Source organism: Palaemon carinicauda, chromosome 8 (assembly GCF_036898095.1).
Source record: "Palaemon carinicauda isolate YSFRI2023 chromosome 8, ASM3689809v2, whole genome shotgun sequence".
NCBI classification, from domain to species: domain Eukaryota; kingdom Metazoa; phylum Arthropoda; class Malacostraca; order Decapoda; family Palaemonidae; genus Palaemon; species Palaemon carinicauda.
In genome coordinates, this window is record NC_090732.1 from 130,156,264 (window position 1) to 130,178,510 (window position 22,247).

Below are 22,247 nucleotides of genomic sequence, written 5' to 3' on the forward strand. Positions count from 1 at the left end.
CTCTATGAGTGGCCTCTCTCGCGTACGAGAGAGGAGAACACTTCGTAGAAGAGACTAGATGACGCCCATTGAGGGCCGGTGGATCAGCAAGTTGACCTTTAACAGTAGCGATCCTCCGAAGAGGAGTCTCTATGAGTGGTCTCTCTTGCGAACGAGAGGGCTAAGCACTTCGTAGAAGAGACTTGTCAAGACCGTGCTCCGCCCCTGAAGGAAGAGAAACTTAGCAAGGGGGGAGAGAAGTCTGGGCGAAGGCAGCAACAGCAGTCGGAGACGATGAATTTATTAAGATGTGGAAAGTTCTCCCTCTGAAGGGAGAGACAACCTCACACCTGGAGAGGAAACTTCCCTCGGAAGGGAAGTTATCCAACCCCTGGAGGCGAACCTCCTTTAGCGTTCTAAGATGATCGGAAGTGCTGGTCATGTTGTCACGGGAGTACTTCTAAGAGAAAGGATGACGCCCATGACGACGTCCTCTGAGGGACGGCAGTGACAGCAGATTCCCCATGCATGAACATAACAGCTCTGCTTCATCGGCACCCTTAGTCGAACGAAGAAAAACTGCATAATTAACTGGGAAAAAATAAAATTAATTATTTAACAGAAATTCCCTAGGGAGGAACTCCGAAGAGGAACCCTGAGGGAACAACATAAAATAAGTATTGCGCCGACAAAAAAAAAATAAATTATTTAACAAATTCCCTACGGAGGAACTCCAAAGAGGAACCCCGAGGGAACAACATAAAATTAAGCATTGCTCCCTTCCTTCGCCAGTCGACATCAACGGGAGAAGGGGGGAGCGGAGTAACTATAATAAAAACAGAATTACAATTATTTAAATCAGCTGAGAATATTCAATAATAGTGAGAACCACTGATCCTCTGAAGGGAAGTTTTCCCCACAGAGTAAAGCTGAAAAGTTAAAATACAATTACATCTTCACTAAAAATAATTGAGACAAACAATCGGAAGAGCAACCTAACCCGGCCACGGGAAAGGAGCTTCCCCAATAGTACACTGTTGTTGTAAAGGTGAATGACCTCGAGAAGAGAAAGAACGTAGCATAGTCAATCTTTGAGAGGCCACATTCCCTTCGCTCAGAAATCCATGTTTCTCGTAGGAAATGGGAAAAGGCAAAGACAATAGTTGAATGAAGAGGGTCTAGGATTTAACAAATTCCCTACGGCAATGACGATTCCCCTGCAGTGGCCGAGGTAACGTTCATATGCTGACGGGAAGACCGATGGACCAGAGAGGGAGAGGTCGTTCCCCACGAAGTGGAACTGTGTTGGCCTTGCTAATGTACACAAGTGTCGTTGTTGTATATGTATCACACACACAGCACAAACACTGAAAAGGAAACTTATCACATTTCTATACACATTAAGAATGTTTTCATATATATACAAGTATAAGAAAAAGTAAGTTGAAAGACAAAAATCAATGGCAGTCCAGAATAGGTGAGGAGGGAGAGAGGAAACAACCGCTCTCAATCCGAGCCAAAAGTAAAGTGACTAAATCACAGGTGTGAACGGGAGTGGTAGCAAGCTACCCCCGCTTCTCCCGCTAACTAGCAGTGTGGGTAGTTAACCCTCGCTAAATTTTAATAGCTCGTCATTTCAGCTCTGCCGAAAGTATAACCCTTAATAAATAGCGTGATTTGTATTCCAGTTATGGAACAAAGAGATATATTTGGCAGTGTTCAACCTGGCACATAAAGAAATATATGCTAAGACACCAACTCATCCTCCCTCTTACAAGATGATGGAGGAGTTGCTTCTTTGAAGATGTATTTTGCAAGAAATGTGCTTCTTCATTGAACTTGCATACATCAGCCGTTCGACTAGCAAGTAATGATTGTGGCTGCTGCATCCCCTCGAGAGAAGAACAAGGAAGAAGTAGAGAAGCCAGTTATTTTACCTCTTCACAAGACTTAAGCCAAACACCTTAACTTAACAGGATGCAGACTAAGTCCTGTGAGGGAGCTGGGAGTGCTAGACAACTACTGATCAGCCCCCTCAGGTTCCAAGAAAAAGAGGTCCAACCAAAGTCACTTACAGAGGAGGCTTGGTCACTGGATTGTGACATAGACAGCTTGAGGACATGACCACTGCTGTGAGTGACCTTTTCCATAGTAATCACTACTGTTTGCTTCCCATATGGTCAAGGATATCCCAATGTTAAGATGTCTTACTATCACTGGTTTTCTAATCTTCAATAACTTACTTATCATCAATAGCCCTTTGATCATGAAAGGGTGAAGTTTTTTAATATTGGAGGTAATCAAATCAGGGAAAGGAAAATGGTTCCTATATTAAGACATTTATTAAGGGAAAAAATGTACAATGGAGAAACTTGATCATAGTGTTATTACAGAAGAATGTAATGAAAATAACAATAATCATGATTATAAAAATACCATTGGTACATGTGTTGCTACCTAGAATTATCAAAAGACAATTATAATACTCAACTTGGGAGCAGGGATTTCCAAAACGTCTGACATTTTCAAAAACACTGAAACAAAGCTATGAAAACAACACGTCTGAATCTCACTGGTGCTAGAAAGGAATGGGGGAAGAAGCGTTGGAAGTGGTAGGCGTGGGGGGAGGGTAGTTGTAGTAGAGGGCAGTAGTCGGATGTAGAACAGCACCTCGTAGTGTCGGGGGATATTGAGGAAGGAGAGGACTAACTGGTGAGGGACCTCTGGTCGTGGTTCTAACACGCCCCAGTTATTATAGACACTCAATTAGAGTGAGCGAGCTGGGTTTATTCCTGGCATTCCATGCAATTTTTTCTCTGGTATATTTAGCAGCATTTATACCTTAGAAATGGTGCTATAAGGAGCATTTCACGGAGCGACACAAGTCGAGCCCAGAAATAGATTTTTCCTTCGTCAAAATCCCTTAATTGGCATTGAAAGTTACAGTCTCAGCTTTCTTTTTTCCTGCACTTCTACCATGGACCAATTTACAAATATTCTTCAATGATAAATTGGTTGATGCCAAAACAAGCATTTTTCAATTTTTCTGTGCTATGACCTGGATCACATACATCAGAGGGGAATTGATTGTCATCATCCTTAAGTGCTTTCATTGTCAATGCTAAAGCAATATTTTGCAGATTCATTACCCTAGATTTTTATTTTTATTTTAATCAGAATTACATAACTATAGATGATAATGTTCAAAGTTATAGCACCTGGCTGTAATAGGGAACTTCTGTTGACATTGTTTGTATAACTATAAGTTTGGGGAAGTTCTCCATCACTCAAATGGGTCGTAAGCTCTTTGCAAAATGAACATTTTATTTTCTTGTTAACTGAGAAACAGCAGTAACCAGCTAAATCAACTATAAATGGAATAACTTCTTCAAATTCGTCAAAATCTTCCTGCTCGATATAAAATCAAAGTCCCCAAAATTTATGTGCTCATCACACAAAAATTCCTTTCTTCCAACTTAATTTCCTAAAATTCAGTGAAATTTACAAACTTGCCATTAGGAGGTAAAGTGTATCTGGGAATAGATATAATTCTTAGTTTTATCTCCTCTCAAATTAAAAAACTTGGCACACTAATATGTTATACTGTAATTTCCACCCAAGAGCTGAGAGCACTTACTAAATCTTTCTTCCTGATTATCAGTTAGGAATTTGCCAGAAAGAATGTACTGCATTTTCCATTCAGAAATACAGTAATTTGTAAGCTCTATAAGTACATGTGTTGTGTGTTTCAAAGCAATAAACGTTTCTTGTGTCAAATTTTCCTTGGTTGATTTGTTTCCATCCCAGACTTGTAACCATACATAACAATTGTTGAGAAAGTAAAATTTTATATCTTCGAAGTATTGCATATTGATTTTACATTCATTATGGTCTACCATATGTGAATTACCTTAATGTAATCTGCTATTTTGGAAGAATATGGAAAGTAGCTTTTCATTCCCAAAATCAATAAAGTAGTGCTTCAATAATATACAGTACACACCTTATTAGGCAGAATGGTGGAAAATCGTAAACGTCGAGACCATCCCAAGGATATTGAAAAGGCTCCTCGAACACTGCCTCTGGGTCTGGCTTGTTTATGTAAGCCACCTTGGTGGTGTTGTTGCATATCAAAACCAATGAATGGCTGGCACTAGAAGGCAAAAGTGTTAAGAGAGCAATTAGAGCTGCTTTGAGCTCTAAAACTCCGATGTATTACCGACGTTCCTCATCTGACCATCATCCTGACACCTGATGTTACAGGAGGTGTGTCCACAACCCTTCCTTCAACGCATCTGTGAATAGAAGTTCTGGGGGCAGTGAGAGGAGGGGCTGAGCCCTTCAGAAGATTGGCTCCATCCAACCAATCCACGTCTCATCTGTGCTCTTCCTCTACAAGAACTTGCATTCCCAGGGGAGGTGGTGCCCTGAGACCAGTGATGTTTCAGTTTCCATTGCATGGAACACATCCGGAAACATCCGTTCAGGATGAGCCGCTTCAAGGACGCTAGATGACCTTGCAACCTCTACCACTTACGTGCCTGTAGCTGATGTTGAAGAAGGAAGGGGAAACACTCATGAGCTCTCATAGGCGTGCCATGCAATCCTGTAATGGGAAAAACTCTCCTGAGGATCATGTCGATGATCATCCCTGAGTATAGATGTCTTTGTTTGGGCAAAAGAACCGACTTCTTCCAATTTACCACAATTTTCCGATCGTGGAAGAATGAGAGAGCTCTGTCTTGGTGAAGAAGAAGGTCTTCTCTGTTTCCACTAATATTAGCCAATAGTCTAGGTATTACAATAGACAGATTCTGTTGATATGTGCCCAGACCAATATCAGAGTGAAGACTAGAGGCGAAAAGGCCGGTGCAAAAGCAAATCTTGGCTCGACTTTCCCTTCTTCTCGGCCACCATCTCAACATCCACCATTGGGAAAAATGAGGGACCCTTGACAGACACATTCCTAAGATGTAGGACCTAGCTACGGGTGACCTGCCTTTGAAATTTAGGAGGCATCACACACCTTTAGAACCCAGTTGGCCCCTGATGGGTTAGGAACTCTATGGCCCTGGCACCCCTCAAAACAATGTTCTTGAAAGCCTTGCACTTGTGAGGTCTGTGAGATCCTCTGTGTTGACAAGGAAACTGACAGTACCTGATCAATGATTAATCTACGAGGCTGCCTAGATGGTTGCCATGGCTGTGCTCTCCGTATTCAAGATGTCATTAGCCACAAAGATAACAGGCTGGCAGGCTAACCGATCTGCCATGATACCCTATTGCTAATGCAGAAAACTGCAGGATCAAGCAGCAAGGGGGAGGGAGAAAGTTTCTTTGATTTTATAATACTTCCTCTGACAAGCAAACGCTGGAGGAATGATCTAAGAGAATCTCCCTGCAGTAAGTGACCTGGGCATCTACCTTATCAAGGCCAGAAGCAACCAAGGAAGCTCTAACAGAGGTACACTTATGGGGAGCCTGTTGGTCTACTTATAGCTGCTTTCATCCCCTGAGAGGAGAGGGGAAGCAAGGAGCCTCACTGAGACTGTTCACCTTCCTGATGCTAGCAAGCACCTCTAGGAAGGTGGACTCTGATTTTCCCTCCTCTGTATCAAGGGTCTTTGGCCAGGGCAGCTGAGGTAGAGCGCCATCAGAGGCGTAGGAGTTGTAGTCTGTGCCTTTCTGGTTATCCCTCTCTGACACTGTACCCAGCGTATAGGGGGCTCAAAATCGAAATAAGATTCTCACTCTTCTCCCCGGAGAGGGAAGCGAGATCTACAGGAGTTCTTCGCAGTGTTCTTCCAAGGGTTAAATTGGAACCCCAAACTGGACTCTTTGTGAACTCCTCAAGTCCATGACCAGTCGAATGATTCTATTTTTAGGCATGGTCTTTGAGTCCTAGCTCAAGGGGAGGAGACTGGTGGTCGCCTTCCTTTACCTTGACGTCTTATGTTCTGGATCTAAACGGACTTTCATCCATTTGGAAGGAGGCTGCCGGGGTCCCTCATCATACCTTCTACGGATGTGAGGAGAGGGGGAGCGAGACACAGTGTCTCTCTCAATCAGTGACGGTCGAAACTCCTCGACGTATGTGATCTCCCTCAGTGATCTGGGGCTCCAATGTAATCTACGACGGAAAGTATCAACAGGAGGTGTAGTCATTTGGCGCTGATATTTGCATCTTTTATAATCTAGTTAGATTGGAATGATCCCCACTTCTTGAAATTGATGATTAAAACTCTGAGGAGTTTGTGTCCTAACCCCCTCAGGTGAGCACTTTGGATGGCAGTCCAACATGGAGGCGTGAGGACTGCGAGCAAGCATAGGATCTTGCTGGAATAACAGCCAGATTAGTGCCCTGCTGTGTCAGTAGCTACCTTCAACCTATGCTTTAATGGTGAGTGTGCAAAGAGCACGTGCTGATGGGTCACCTCTTGACATCTGTGGCAATTCTACTGCCTACCTGTTGAGCACACCAATAGATGACATGATTATTCCTCACTCATAAGATGCAGGAGATGGAAAATTGTTCTGAGTTGCCTGGTGCGCACACACAGGTGAACTATTGTGCTCAGGAGCAAATACGCTCCAATGGGTAAGAAGGTATTGGTGGCTCTCTCAGCAATCACGATCACTATAGAGGGCATGAGACAGGACATGCTTGTACACGTGCTACTGCTGACGATGAAGAGATAACTCTGAAGAGCTGGGCGCTCAAGCGCTGGTGCTTCTGAGCTTTCTGTAGGGTGAATGGGAGCCCTATATATGAGAGCGAGAACACACATTTGCGCATATGCTCAAGGTCAGGCTTCCAAGTGCCAACAAGCTCAGACGGCATGTTGAGAGGCGCATTGCTTCATTAACATGTATGCGCATCCCAGGAGGAGGGCAATAGGGAGACTTATTAGCAAGTGTCTCTCCTACAAGAGGCTCAAGAGGATGTCAAGCACCCGAAAAGATGGTGGTGGGCTTTGGGGGCATGAGACAGAGTAGAAGAGACTCTCTCTTCTCTGCTCTGGAGGAAGACGAGCTGATGGCAACTCCAGCAAGAACCAAAACTCTCCTTCCCTAGCTCCCAAAGACAGTGCCTGCACCAGACATTCCTTGGAGGGGGATCTGCAGCTACAAGGAAGGCCACACCAGTCGTAAGGCATCGTCCATCTAAAAACTGGGTTCCCCAAGAGGAAGGCCCTCCGATTTTGCTAGGGGGAAACAAAAAGGTCTTCCTGCCTTGATGTTTGCCCTAATGTTAAAAGGCCACCACTCTCATCCGAGCAGCCTCTGGAGGAGGCTGATGGGGAAGGGTTGGAAAGTAGTGCACTGGAGGAATGGGAGAGAGTTCGCAACTTCTTAGACCTTGAGAAATACCCCGAGGGCAAAGAATCCATTTTCGCTCTTCTTCCTCCTCTTGCTGTACACCTCACACTGGGAGGATTGCCACTCCCGACACTCATCACAGGGAGAAGCGTCCGCATCTTTAACGGGATCACCACCGAAGACACTTACTCGCAAGCATTCCAAAAAGAAGAAGTAAAAAAAAATAAAGCAGCTAGTCATTGGGAACATCCATTCTCCCCAAAATGGCAGAAATCAAAGTGGATTGGCAGTGAGTGAGCACGAGGCATTGCTTCCCCGATAACACCGAAGGGCAGCACTTCACCGCTAACACAGGATTGTGTATATCTCGTTATAAAATTTTATCAGCTGTGTACTCCACCTTCATTGTTATCTTCTCCTATGTTAAGGACGAAAGTTTATATGTGTACTGGAACAAAGCTATATAAAGCCTATCTGATTACAAGGTAATAAGAAAATACTGCAGTGACACTTCACACCACGATGATTATTGTCTTGGCCTAGTAACCACATTAATACCCCTTTTGCAGATAACCACATTAATACCCCTTTAGCAGATAAAATCATGTCATACATTAACAGTTAAAAAAATAAGAGAGATCTGACATAAGAAAGGGCTTCCTAAAATTTTAATATTGAAATTTGTCACTCAGGTATCAAAGAAAGAACATGTGGAATAAAAAATATCTAAATGGCTGCTACAACAAATAAATTAAAAACAAAACATATCGTATACAAAAATGATGAGAAATACCTAAAAGTAGGTTTGGATTTTCTCAAGCATATCTCTTCATAAAAATCCTATACTGTAATACATTACAAATGTGGCTATTGGCACCATTTGAAAAATACATCCCACAATAATTATAAAGAACTGAATACAAAATAACTAACTGCATGAATTTGCAATTGGAACCATCAGGGCAAAATCCAGAGAAGTAGTTCATGCACAGAACACGACGAACATGGCGATTCCTGCACTGAGGTCCATGGCGACAAAAGCCTCTGTCATACCAAGGACAATCTTTTATTCTCAAATCTGGATTTATGTGTAAGAAGGGGCACTCTTTATTATGACAAGCATCTGCAAACGAAATCATAATTAATACACATAAGTTACAATAATATATATACTTTACTGCATCCTACAGTGAACTCTTGTAAAGTAATGGTATATAAGCCAGAGTATAGTATCAATCTTTCTCACAATAAAAGGAAACAAGGTTAGATAAAAACCAATATTATTTTTTTCTAATAATATTGGAGCTACTATCCCAGAATTTCTGAAATTTCTTTATCAAAATAAAGATTTCTCGCCTCCAACTACGTACATAGATCAGAGTTTGGTAGTATTATAAAAAAAATTTATAATTGTGTCAATCTTAGTAACTTTTACATATCTAAATTCAGTTACTTCTGTTAATGTTACTTTTATTAAGATGGTAATGATTGTTTTCAGGAAAATTTATTGCAGTTAATTCCACTGAGCATTGTCTTTAACAAAACTACTGCTACCAATGCCCTCAACAATTAATAAGAGCATTAGTGCTAAATGTTGGCACTAAATGCTGTTGATTATTTAAATATTAAAAACTTTATTTTAAAATCAGATATTATTTCCATACTTTCCTATGACTCACAATGCAAATATCTCTGATGTGTGACCTTCTTGGGCCTTGAAATAAAGATGAGAAATTTTCTCTCAACTACCCATATTCTCCCCTAGAAGGTTCATTGAGTGAGGGACCTTTTGATTACATTAAGAGGCTAAACCTCTGACTAATGGTCCAAGAGTCCTGCCTTACTTGATGTTCTCATACTATTTGAGTTACTAAGAACATAAACTAAAAGACCACTTGAAGTAGGCAGGATGGGAAGGTCCAGCTGACAGAGGAGTGGGCCTCAACCAGAAGAACAAACAGATTAGGATTAAAAGAATGAATTCAACCATCAAATTCTGTAATTTTAATTAATCTTACATTTGAGTAATAATACTGTCTACCACACCTCCAGGAGGAAGGAAAGTGGTAATATCAAAAACAAAAACAGTAACAAATTTTACAATTAATTTGTATTTTTCCTAGGTACATTCCAAAATGTTAGTAGAGTTGGGATGGTAAATCATTGGCAAGGAGTTAATAACAAGTGGTGAGTGTATGCGAGTAGCCCCACCCACAAACCTGTCAAAGATACTTCCCTTTAAGAGGGGTGTTTGAGGTTGGAAGTTTGACTTTAACCCCTTTACTACAAGGAATCAGATCTCCTTCAGTAGCTGTTCATGAGATTTGTCACCATCAAATATACTGTTTGTGCACACTTACACTAGCAAATTATTTTTCCGTTTATTTATACTGTATTACTGCTCATTACTGAAAAAAAGTTTAAGAAGTTTTTTTTATTATTTTTACACTAAATTACAGGAAAGCATGACATTTTGTATTCTGTGTGAAGTGTTTATAGAGAAATTTTTCAAAAATCGATTTCATATTATTTTTCTCTGAATAATAGAAAAGTTATCTGATTGTGTAATAATTCCACGATATACTGTATAACTGTCAAAACATATAAACACACACACACACACACACACACACACACACTCTCTCTCTCTCTCTCTCTCTCTCTCTCTCGTAGCCCGGACGTGCCATTTGTGCTTGCCTATGTCTCGGCTGACAGGGTGGAGACTTGTACCACTGAAGGGCTCATCGAAGAATGCTGACGGAGGTGTCCTTGGGATGTTTGTCCATCAAATACAAAACCAAAACAAGGGGTGACCTACTCGACCTAACATCTGAAAGGGAAGGTATCTCCTCCTTCCTCAGTAGGAAATTGAGGAGAAGGGCATTTTCTAGCTGGAATGTCTGGGTGCCACAGACTTCCAGCTAATGATTCCAGGGATGGGAAGACGAAGGAGAATGTCATCTGGAGCCTCAAATCTAATGTTTACTTGTGGAATACCCTGAATACCATTCTAAAGGATTTAGGTCCCTAGATTTCCTAGATCTCTGAGTCCTGTTTTGAGAAGTATGACTGAAAACGGCTCCTCACTTACATAAACTCCTGCATGGAACAATTGTGTGAACTTCAGTCGCACAAAGACTCCGCTGGGAGAACGAGTGTGTGGGGTATGCACATAGCAGACTTACCTACAGTAGTACCTGAAAAGCGTGATGTTGATGATCTAGCCAAAGATGTATGGGCGAGAGAGGACCTTCCTACAGGTGAGGCAACCATAGAGGACATTGCATGTGGGGTCCACTTGCATGCGGATCTAGCGCTGGTGATCTAGGGCAAAGAGATCTAGCACACAAAGCTTTAATGGATAGGGAAGTTATATATAAACCCCAAGCATGAAGAGATCTTGCTCTCAAAGAAGTTATGCTTGTAGAAGCACTGCGCATGGATACCTTGGTCTCAGGGAGAATTAGCATGTTGGGACTTCATTATCAGACAGTGATTGTATATTCGTGAGGGACTTTACGAGTTGTAACCTAGCGCATGAAGTCTTGGAATCTTTGGATGTAACCCTATAAAAAGGCAATCATGCACATGAAGGTACTTGTGCGCATGGAGGGGATCATGCACGTGGATAGGATCATGCACGTCGAAGAGATCATGCATGCAGAGGGGATTGTGTTTGTGAAGAACTCTGCTGGTGATTGTAAGCATGGAAGTGCTTGGGATTGTGTAGGTAAAGGTGATCCTGTGCATGGGAAAGTCTCTCATGGTGATCATGAACGTGAAGGTGATCGTGCGCTTGGAAACGATCATACGTGTGGAAGAGATCTTACATGTAGCGAAAATCATAAGCAGTTTCTACGTGGACGGAAAGTCTCATTACTGTATCTAAGGTAGGCCATAAGGTCCTTAGGGGGTGGTCTCTGAAGGCATTATCATTGGCAACACAAAGGCAGGCTCACTTCGAGGTAAAGGCCAAGGAATATCACCTTCACTAAGGGGAAAGTGATAAGGTTGACTAATGTGAAGTTTACTTAGGTTTTCCTCCGTAGAATTTGGTTCTATAGGAAGCAGAAAAAGGCATACCAGCTCAAGCACCTGAGGGCAAGAAGAGAGAGCCAGAAGAATTCCTCTACTTGGGAAAGATCCTGAAGCCAAAGAATCACTTTTGGACTACTATTTCCTCCTCCTGCCATACTGGGACCACTGCAAAGGAGGCCACGCCCAGCACTTTTAACAGGGGAATGACCGTGAACAGTCATGCTCCCTGCAGAACGGCACAAAGAATGGGAATCCACTTCTTGCTAGCTCATAAACCGGCAGCAATTGTAGGCTTGCATGCATAATCATGAATCAGACATACAAACTTACAATCAATCTGAAAAGAGAAAATGGAAATTCTATAAGTAAACACCCAAGTTTTGTTTAGCGTAGAGAGTACGTCCTTAATGATCGGTGGCTGAAATCAAAGTGGCTACTCAGTGTGCTGGCGAGGGTGCTGGGGTTCCCTGTGACTTCCAGTAACTACCAACACCTCATTATAAATTTTAGGAACTGGGTTCCATCTTCACAGAAATCATATTCCTATTAAAGGAAGAAGGTTTGTATTTGTGTAGGGACTAACTGAGATATATTCAAAATGCAGATATATCACTTTACCTGAAAAAATTCAATATACCGCAGTACTTACTAAATCTGGAATAAAAGTAGCACTCTGGCATTTTTGACATGTCATATTCATGAAGAAATTCACACTGGTCACCCTTCTTGCACAATCCACGAAGCCAGTGTTTACACACAACTGTTCGATCTCCACGCACATGTCGAAAAGGACAATTAACACTTTTGGTGCAGCTCCCACGGATATAGAATGTACATACAGCGGCTACAGATTCTGAAAAAATTAAAATAATGTTAAGATAACTGCATAGTTAAGCAAAGACTTGGATTAGAATATGAACATAAAGAATAAAAAATTAAATTATTACAGTAAATACTATAGTATTTTTAAATAAATATATGAAAACAGTGACATGATAAAAAAACTAACTACAAATACGAATTAAGTACTGTATACATAAGATGGAACAGGGAGCATAATCACTACAAAAGTCATTCTGTGATAAATATACCACAACCTCTCCCTACCTACTGCCATACATAAGCTTAACCACAAATAATTCTTTATAAATGAGAAAAATGCAATTATAGTTGGATATTTCAGATAAAGACCAGTCTCTATCAATAGCAACTATCTCACTCATCTTCATGACTAACTCGCTCAAACCAATTCCCGTATGCAGAGGGTCAGTTAACAATAAATGCGAAATTCATCTTATGTGAATGTCCAACTTCAAGTAATGGCACATTTCCTTCAGAAATGAATCAATAAAGCAATTTTATCAAAACCATCATTTTGAGCTTGCCCATTTATCAAATAAGAAAAATTGCAATTAGTTAAAATAAAATTCTAATTTTAATACTAGAGACAAATCCTTAAGCCCAGATGCTGTAAAGTGTGTGATATCCTGATAATGACATTAATAATGTTTATCTCTAGCAATATTTTTAAAACCAAAAAACCACAATATAAATACCTGTAATAAACATTTTATTCCAACACTTTGTTTTTATCTAAATATATATAGCGCAGTATGTATTCATGTGATTGAAAAAGTACATGAACCAAAAATTTATTTCTTCCATCGTGCGGGAGATTATCGCACAGAAATGTTTTAGCCTCTCATTCTACATTGTTTTATTTTTATACTGATAACTCTGTGCCTTAGTGCTGAGTTATGGGTTGCATCTTCATAATGATAATTTGTTTTTATACCGAATATGTGTGCTGTAATGCTATGCAATGGTTTGTATCTACAAATTGTCATGGTTGTTTTTAAAAATTTTAAAGTTTTCACATTAGGTATTAATCGTTGCCTTACATGAGTACAGTATCTAATATTAGTATTCTGACTTTTAGGATTAATTTTGCTTTATGGGCTTAGATATGACATAAATTCTTGCCTATCTCTTTCCTCTTGTGTTCTTTCTGCCTGAATTGCAGTCATGTCTGGTGGATAGATGAAGAACTAGACCTAATGGAAATTTTGACAGAAAGAGCACATTGCAGTAGTAGTTTGCGTCATTGAACACTGAATGTCATGATTTAAAAATCTGATATAAATATGCTGCCAATGATGATAATAAGGCCTGCTATTTCAACAAGCTTAGTTTGTTTTATAACAAGCTCATCTATCACTTAAACCCTCATGTGTAGTCGAAATGTCCCCAAACATACATACTGTAATAGTAATGTATTCAGGAGTTTTGTAAGAAGATGTAAAGCAACTAAAAGTGAATGTCTATGCACTCCTGGCCCATAAGGTAGGAAGTAACTCTCCTTTTCTTTTCTCATTTTGTCTCAGGATTATTGACACAATGGTTGTGGTAGTCTATTGGAAATGTATCCACCTGGCATTCTACTCAACTAGGGTTCAACACCCTCTCAAGCTCGGTAAGATTCTTGTAGTCTGCAACCTCACCATCCTTGTGAGCTAAGGATGATGGGTTTGGGGGAGCCTATAGGTCTACTTGCTGAGTCATCAACAGCTATTGCCTGGCCCTCCCAAATCCTAGCTTAGGTGAAGAAGGAACTTGGGCACTTAACATATGTACAGTATATACAATATGGTCAGTCTCTCGAGCATCGTCACTTCCTCGCCTTTGCCATTCCATGAGCAACCTTTCAACCTATAAACTGGTATGAAAAACTCCCTGGCTTTGGCTCTGTCTTTGGGAATGAGTTTTCTTTATCAACATCTTTTTCAATTCTTTTCTTATCATCACTATAATTTGCTTCTCTGCTTTACCTATTTTCATAAAGGTACACTACAGTTCACTAAAAACTACCCCAACTTGAAATTTTTCTAGCTGTTAACAATAAGTACAACCAGTTTATATATTTTATTGATAATGTTCTTTGAAATCCACTCCTTTCTTAATTTTATTCATTGATATTGATGTTATTTCGGGACAAAGATTGTATACTACTTTTGATGATATCCTAAAAAGAATATTCTCAATAAGGTGACTATTTGTTAGCCTAAAGAGTGAGTTGCCCAGTTACCTCTTTTTTCGTGTACAGTATATGCATCATTAAACTTTGTTATTTATATCTAACTTGTTTAGATTATATAATGTATATCATATTTTAGTTATTTAATAAGATATCAACCATATCTCATCTTTCTGCCTGTAATTGGTACCATAGCCATATCCTTTCCTCAACTTTTGGCAATAAACCAATGAGTAAGTTATTTAGTATTCCATGGTATTATTTCCCATAATTATGTACTGTACAATATTTTAATGGATACCAATTATGTCTTATCCTTCTGCACAAACAGTACTAATTAGTCTGTAAGAATTTCTTACTTCCATCAACAAGAGTGTAAGTTCTCTATTTTCCATTAAATTGTGTTATTTTGTACAGTATTTTGTTGTCCAACTCTTATCACTTACAAAATATACACTATTTTTAATTTTCATTAGGATACTAAACATAACAGGCTTGACATGCAGTCTAAAATATCACAAATTTTGTAAATAATTTGTATTTTTCATTACTATACAAACCTGAGACCTTTAATAGGAATGAGACTTCAGCTAAGCTGGAAACAGTTGTAACGTTTTTAACAAGATAAACAATGGTCGTCTGTTGGGTGGGAGGAAGAGCAAACTTCACTTTGAACTTTATGCTGTTGGGCCAGTAGTTTCTCTGCTATGTTATGCCACCTGTTTCTACTGTGCCAGCCATTTCTGACATGCCAGCTACTTCTGCTATACAACTGATGGCTGATGCTTATTTTTGGCTTCTTTCCTTGCTATTCTAACAGCTTTCACAAATAATTTCTTTATTATACCGTTGTCCTCACCTACTCATATTATATCTCATTCCTAAGTGGTTGAGAGAACTCTTTCTTCTACTTTTTCGATATTGTCGATCTAACTTCATAACTGCAGTTGCATCCTCTGAAACTAACTTTCTACTGCTTTGCTCAAGATCTATGCAAGGTCTTCTTCCATCATTGCAGCAAATGATCTCCAGGTATATTCATGCTTTCCCAAAAGTGAAAACAAAAATCTACAGACAGCAACTTACTGCAGAATATTTGTGCTCAGCAAGAAGGATTCTCTGAAAGCTCCCCTTCCACCTCACTATCACCATTACCTAGTTTCGATCTATTCTCTTCCAAGCCAACCACTTCTTGTTCCCAAAAAGGCAGTGTTCACTGTCGCCAACAAGCTCCCCTCTCTTCTAATCCAGAACAAAACCTCAAGAAGTCTTATCGAAAAGGTAAGACAATAAGGAAAAGCCATTCTCTGAAGTCATTAACTGGGCCTGAAAACCTCAATTGGTAGCAATCACATAACTCATAAAGAGGAGCTTCTGTTTAAGTATCTAAACCAAAAGTCATCACATCAGTTATTAGCAGCAAGCCATATGATCTCCCTCTAACTTCTTCAACCAAGGATAGCCCAGAAGATACAAAACAAGACAGAAAACAGATAGACTTCCCAATAATTATCATTCTTGAGCTGCTCTATGAAGGTTTTTTAGGCCCAGCTATGACAGAAAAGGTTCAACTGCATTCAAGGTTACCATTAGTCAAGTTTGGGCTTTATGACAACATCAATATAAAATTTTTGGCTACTTAGTCCATTGCCAAGTAGGCTGTCTCCCACTCCTAATAAAATGACAAAGCATCAGCATCGAGATTTCTTTACAATCAAAATCACACAAGAGTAAGCCTTCAGCTTTATCATTCATTCACATTTTGGTAGTAGATCCTATTCGTTGGATATACCCAATAATAAGTCTTACAACTGGTCAAAGAAGGGATTAACTATGTCAACAGAGGTGGCAATGGTCAACCTGGGTACACCTATGTCTATACTGCCATAAACTATTGCAAAAATTAGTCATAATTCCTTTACTCAAACAATACGCAGTGCTACTTTCTTCCAATAAATGATGGTAGCCTAATACTCTACATTGGCACTCAGCACTGAAAAAACATAATTCACCCTTTTTAGTATAAAAAGAAATGTCAGTCATTGGCCAGTTCTCCAGTTTGAGGACACTAGATAAGTAACAGTAGATAGGGGCAAAGTTCCGGTAAGTCAATAAAATATGGACTTTTGTATGCATGGTAACAACCACAAGAACTTCAAGGCATGACACCATGAGGTGGATTCAGTGATAAGCAGAAAACTAAGAAATAATGACAGACTGCCTAGGTTGTGGAGCCACCTGTCACTGGTTTCCAAGGTAATGGAAGGTTGGCTTCCACCACTAATTCAGACTACTGAACGAGTTCCTATAGCACATCCTTTAATGATGAAGATTCATGAGTCAGAAAAACAGATCATCAGAAAGGAAGGCTTCCTCGCATCCCTGGACCTCCAAGCTTCAAACCTTGTCCCCAAACTTTGTGGTTGTGAGGAAGTACTTGCATCTTGTGCTTCAACCTGGGGACAACTCCGTTGATCTTCATTTGAATTTATGGCTCCATTAGCAGTCCTAATCAACCAAATCCCCAGTTTGAGTATGGAGGAGAAGATGAGAGGGAGATACTAGAGGTAGTCAGTCTGAAAAAACACAGGGAATGATCTAACTACCACTAAAACCACCATGAATAAAAGCCAAGGAAAAACTAGGCAAGGTAAAATGTGATGGAATTGTATAGAAAAAAATTATAAAATTTAAAACATCTCATATTCATATGAGAAAGACCACCAATGCTTCACTGTTACAAAACCATGGAAACTGCATTTCTTAGTCTATTATCATAGTCAAATCAGATTCATCAAGGTACAATACTATCTGATTATCATCAATAGCTCACTACAGGACAGTATAACCTCAAAGATCCTGATATTGGAAATATCTAAGCATAATTTTTTTGCTTTCTATGAAGTATTTATTGTTATCTTTTTAGAATTTATCCTCTCTCTCAAAATTTTATTCTGCAATTGTAAAGAAAGTTTGACTTTTTTTTCATTTTCTACCCATCATACTTAAAAAAAAAAATTTCCATTCTCATCATGTCTTTTCTATTCCCTGTTTTGCTCTCCTTCCCAGAATTATTTCCTTTCTTTAGTCCTACATCAAATTTTTATAAAAAGTATTTTGTATTTTTCTTAACTATACAAAATTGAGTCCTTTACTTAGGAGAACAGATAACAGCAAAGCTGGGACATGGAAGTTAAAATCATAACGAGGTGTAAACAACCAGCAGTAGTTGATAGCGTGGAGGCAAACACTCCCATGCCAAGTCACTGACAAACCACTTGGATGGCAGCATTGACTTTTGAGGGGGTTAGTGTTGACAGGAAAGTTTGAGCAAAGTGCTCAAATTTGTAAGCTTAGGAAAATTCAAATTACTTTTAAAAATTTGTGATTTGTTCCTACATGAATACAAACCCTCGTCCTTTACTTAGGACTCATCCTTAGGCGGAAGGAAGTCCCATTGTAACTGGCTGGAAACTTAACCTGGGAACTCAAAATTGGAGCATCTGGGATGCTATAAGAGTAAGAGTTACTCACATCTTGGGAACCGAGAATTAAATACCAGTGGGTTTCATGACCCTGGCTTTAAAGGGCTATTCTCGAGAAGGAATACTGTGTTGTAGACCTGGCAATAGAAATGGGTTTGCTGATGCTGTAACTTGTAGGACATTTTAAGATTATGGATTTTCCTAGCTTCATAACACTCCCTCTCACAAGGAGTGCGGGGAAGACTCTTCCGTGCTTGAAGCACGTAACAGCTACACTCTAAGTGGGCTTACCTAACATTCAGAGTGAGCAAAAAATGACAAATTCGGAGATAATTTGTATTTTTCCTAACCATACAAACGTTTGCTATTTACATGGGGTATTACTTTCGACGTAGCTGAAATGACAAGCCATTAGATTTTTACCGAGGGTTAACTACCCTCTCGCTAGTTAGCGAGAGGGTAGGGGAGAGGTAGCTAGCTACCCCTCCCCCCTCACACACCTGTGAACTGATTCACTTCCCTTAGAGGTAGGACTTCACGGGGGACAGGGCTGGCAGGCAAATATGTGTAAATAGCTAAGGTTTGTATGGTTAGGAAAAATACAAATTATCTCCGAATTTGTCATTTGTTCCGTAACCGAAATACAAACCACGCTATTTACATGGGGTGACTTAACCCTTAGGTAGGGTGGAAAGTCCCAGCCTTATTGGCTTTGGCTTTCGCCCGGGGACTCAGAATCCGAGTGAGCAGCACTCGAGAAAAGGAGTCCCTGCACCTCGCAAATTCCTTGCTCCGCAAGGAACGTGCGGCCTACATAAGCTTGTGTGTGAAGGAATGAAGTGTGAATCTTCCTAGGAAGATGACCTGAAGTCCTTTAGATGGAAATCTAGGTTAGGATGTTCCCAATACCACCTCGTCAGGGTATGGGGGACACGACAGTATTATATTAATACTAGGAACACAAGGAAGCATGGTTTACCTGCAGTGGTTTGAGGTCAGCTATGCAGAGAACCCAGGATGCTGCTTTCCCCAAGAGATGGGAGGATGAAGAAAAGAGTAAGGGCCAGACATACTTTTTCATTCATGCAGTCTAAAACCGGGTAACAATGCCCTCAACATTCTGCTACCTGTCCATTAAGGAGCCTGACCTGAGGTTAGACCAGCTGTTGTGCAGCCACCACAGGGCCGATAGAGAACGTATCGAGGCTCCTGTGGGTCACGTCTTGCAGGTAGTGGGCTGTGAAGGTCATTTGACGCTTACAGACCCCAGCTTGTAGCACCTGCGTCACAGAGAAGTTCCTCTTGAATGCCAGGGACGTTGCGATGCCTCTGACATCGTGTGCTCTAGGGCGACGTGACGGAGGAGGGTCTGGATTCAGGGCATGGTGGATGACCCTTCGAATCCAAGCCGAGATGGTATTCTTGGTGACCCTCCTCTTCGTCCTTCCTGTGCTCGCAAACAGGGCTTGCACGCGAGGACGAACTGCAGCTGTTCTTTTAAGATAACGCCTCACACTCCTTACTGGGCATAGTAGGAGATGGTCTGGGTCATCTGTTACAGAACGAAGACCCGAAACCCTGAAGGAGTCAAACCGTGGGTCCGGAACTCCAGGATTTTGAGTCTTAGCAACAAACTCAGGGGCGAACCTGAACGTTACCTCCCCCCATCCCCTTGAATGGGCAACGTCGTACGAGACCATGAAGTTCACTAACACGCTTGGCTGAAGCCAGAGCGAGCAGGAACACCGTCTTCCAAATCAGGTGACGATCAGAAGCCTGGCGTAATGGTTCGAACGGAGATCTCTTAAGAGCCCTGAGAACCCGAACCACGTTCCATGGAGGAGATCTCACTTCCGACTGAAGGCAAGTAAGTTCGTAGCTTCGTATGAGCAAGGAAAGTTCCAGCGAGGAAGAAATGTCCAATCCTTTCAGCCTGAAGGCCAGGCTTAAGGCTGAGCGATAGCCTTTCACCACCTAGACCGAAAGGCACATTTCCTCCCGCAAATATACAAGAAACTCCGCTATTGCTGGAATAGTGGCATCGAGGGGAGAGATACCCCTCCCACGACGCCAACCACAGAAGTCTCTCCACTTCGCCTGGTAGACCCCTGCAGATGACTTTCGCAGGTGTCGAGACATCCTCTCCGCAACTTGTTGCAAAAATCCTCTCTCTGTGAGGAGATTCTGGATAGTCTCCAGTCGTGAAGCCGAAGCGATGCTACGGTTTTGTGGAAGATGTTGCAGTGTGGTTGCCTGAGTAGCTCGTGTCGTGGGGGGAGTTCTCTCGGAAGTTCCGGGAACTACTCTGCATGATGCCATACATAGCGGAGCTATCAAGGTCATCAGCAGGTTGACCAATAGTCTGGTCTTGTTGAGCACCCTTCTCATCAGACAGAACGGTGGGAAGGCGTAGACGTCGATGTTGTCCCACCGTTGTAGGAAGGCATCTTGCCAGAGTGCCTTGGGGTCCGGGACTGGGTAGCAGTACAGCGGCAGTTTGAAGTTCAAGGCTGTCGCGAACAAGTCCAATGTCGGGGAACCCCACAAAGTCAGGACTTTGTTGGCTACCTGAGGATCCAAAGACCACTCGGTACTCACTATCTGCGAAGCTCTGCTCAGATTGTCGGCGAGCACATTCCTTTTGCCTGGAATGAAGCGAGCTGATAGTGGTATCGAGTGGACTTCGGCCCATCTCAGAATCTCTACTGCAAGATGGGATAGCTGTTGTGAAAAGGTACCTCCCTGCTTGTTGATATAAGCCACTACTGTGGTGTTGTCGCTCATCACCACCACAGAGTGACCCGCCAAGGTCTGTTGGAACTGTTGAAGGGCCAGATATACGGCCTTCATTTCTAGCAGATTGATGTGGAGGTACTTTTCTGATTCTGACCATAGGACTGAGATCCTGTGGTTCAGAACGTGGGCCCCCCACCCTTCTTTTGACGCGTCCGAGAACAGCATCAAGTCCGGGGGGGAGGACGAGAAGATCCACTCCCTTTCGAAGGTTTCCGTCGGTCAACCACCACTGCAGGTCCGTCCGTTCCGCAGGCCCCATAGGGACCAGAATGTCCGGGGAATCGTAGCCTTGATTCCACCGGGACTTGAGCCGCCATTGCAGGGATCTCATCCTGAGGCGGCGGTTTGGAACTAGACGGGCCAGGGAGGACAGGTGACCTAGGAGACGTAACCAAGATTGGGCTGGAAGCTCTTCCCATCTCAGGAAAGGTTCTGCGACCCTCCTCAGCCTTGCTATCCTGTCGTCTGATGGAAAGGCTTTGTGGAGATTGGTGTCCAATATCATGTCTAGATATACCAGTCGTTGAGATGGAAGCAGAGAAGACTTCTCGAGATTTACCATGATCCCTAGATCTTGGCAAAGTCCCAGAAGCTTGTCTCAGTGTCGAAGAAGGGTCGACTCCGAGTCTGCCAGGATCAGCCAGTCGTCCAGATAGCAAAGGAGACGGATGCCGATCCTGTGTGCCCACGAAGATATCAGGGTGAACACTCTGGTAAACACCTGTGTTGGTGTGGAGAGACCGAAACATAGCACCTTGAACTGGTAGATCTTGTTGTCTGGGCTGAATCTCAAGAACTTCCTGGAAGACGGATGGATTGGGATCTGGAAGTACGCGTCCTTTAGATCCAGTGTGCACATGAAGTCTTGCAGTCTCACTGCAAGTCTGACCGTCTCTGCTATCTCCATGCTGAACGGAGTTTGTTTGACAAACTTGTTCAGGACTGAGAGGTCGATGACGGGTCTCCAGCCCCCAGACGCCTTCTTTACAAGAAAGAGTCGACTGAAGAAGCCTGGGGAGCCGTCGACGACCTCTTGGAGAGCATCCTTATTGAGCATGGCCTCGACTTCTGCCCGAAGGGCTAGCCCCTTTGCCGATCCCATGGCATAGGAGCTCAACGACACGGGACTCGCTGTCAGGGGAGGACGAGATGTTATGAACGGGACGCGATATCCTTGGATGATCACGGAGATCGTCCAGGAATCGGCCCCGAGTTGCTGCCACCTGAACACGCAACTCTGCAGGCATCCCCCCACTGGTGGACATGCAGGGGGATTGCCAATCCTAGCGTTTGCAGCCTCGGCCGCTCCCTCTAGGATTCTTGCCTCCCCTGGAAGACTTTCCACCCTTCCTGTCCTTAACAGGAAAGGGCTGCTGTTTGGACACCTTTGCCTTTGCTGCCGGAGCCGGTTTCGATGTCCTAGACTGACGAGGCTGTTGTTGAGGTGCTGGAGGTTTGTAGGGTCTGGGTGTAAGAGCCCTTGGAGGAGAGTATCGTGATTTGATTTCCTCCACCTCTCAGCTGTCCATTCCACATCCTTGGGCTCAAACAGGCTCTTTCCAAGGATGGAAGCGTGTCTGAGCTTGCAGACATCC

The 22,247-nt window shown here is 42.0% G+C and overlaps 1 protein-coding gene across 1 annotated transcript in view; it reads right to left on the reverse strand.

Annotated features, from left to right (window-relative positions):
* The window catches only part of LOC137645922 (cleavage and polyadenylation specificity factor subunit 4-like), a 77,411-nt gene that overhangs the window by 41,182 nt on the left and 13,982 nt on the right, over window positions 1–22,247 (reverse strand). Inside the window, exons 2-3 of the mRNA XM_068378973.1 lie at window positions 11,987–12,190; window positions 8,233–8,422 (exon numbers count right to left, since the gene is read on the reverse strand). Coding sequence (XP_068235074.1) covers window positions 8,233–8,422; window positions 11,987–12,190 — 394 coding nt within the window. The remainder of the gene's footprint in view (window positions 1–8,232; window positions 8,423–11,986; window positions 12,191–22,247) is intronic.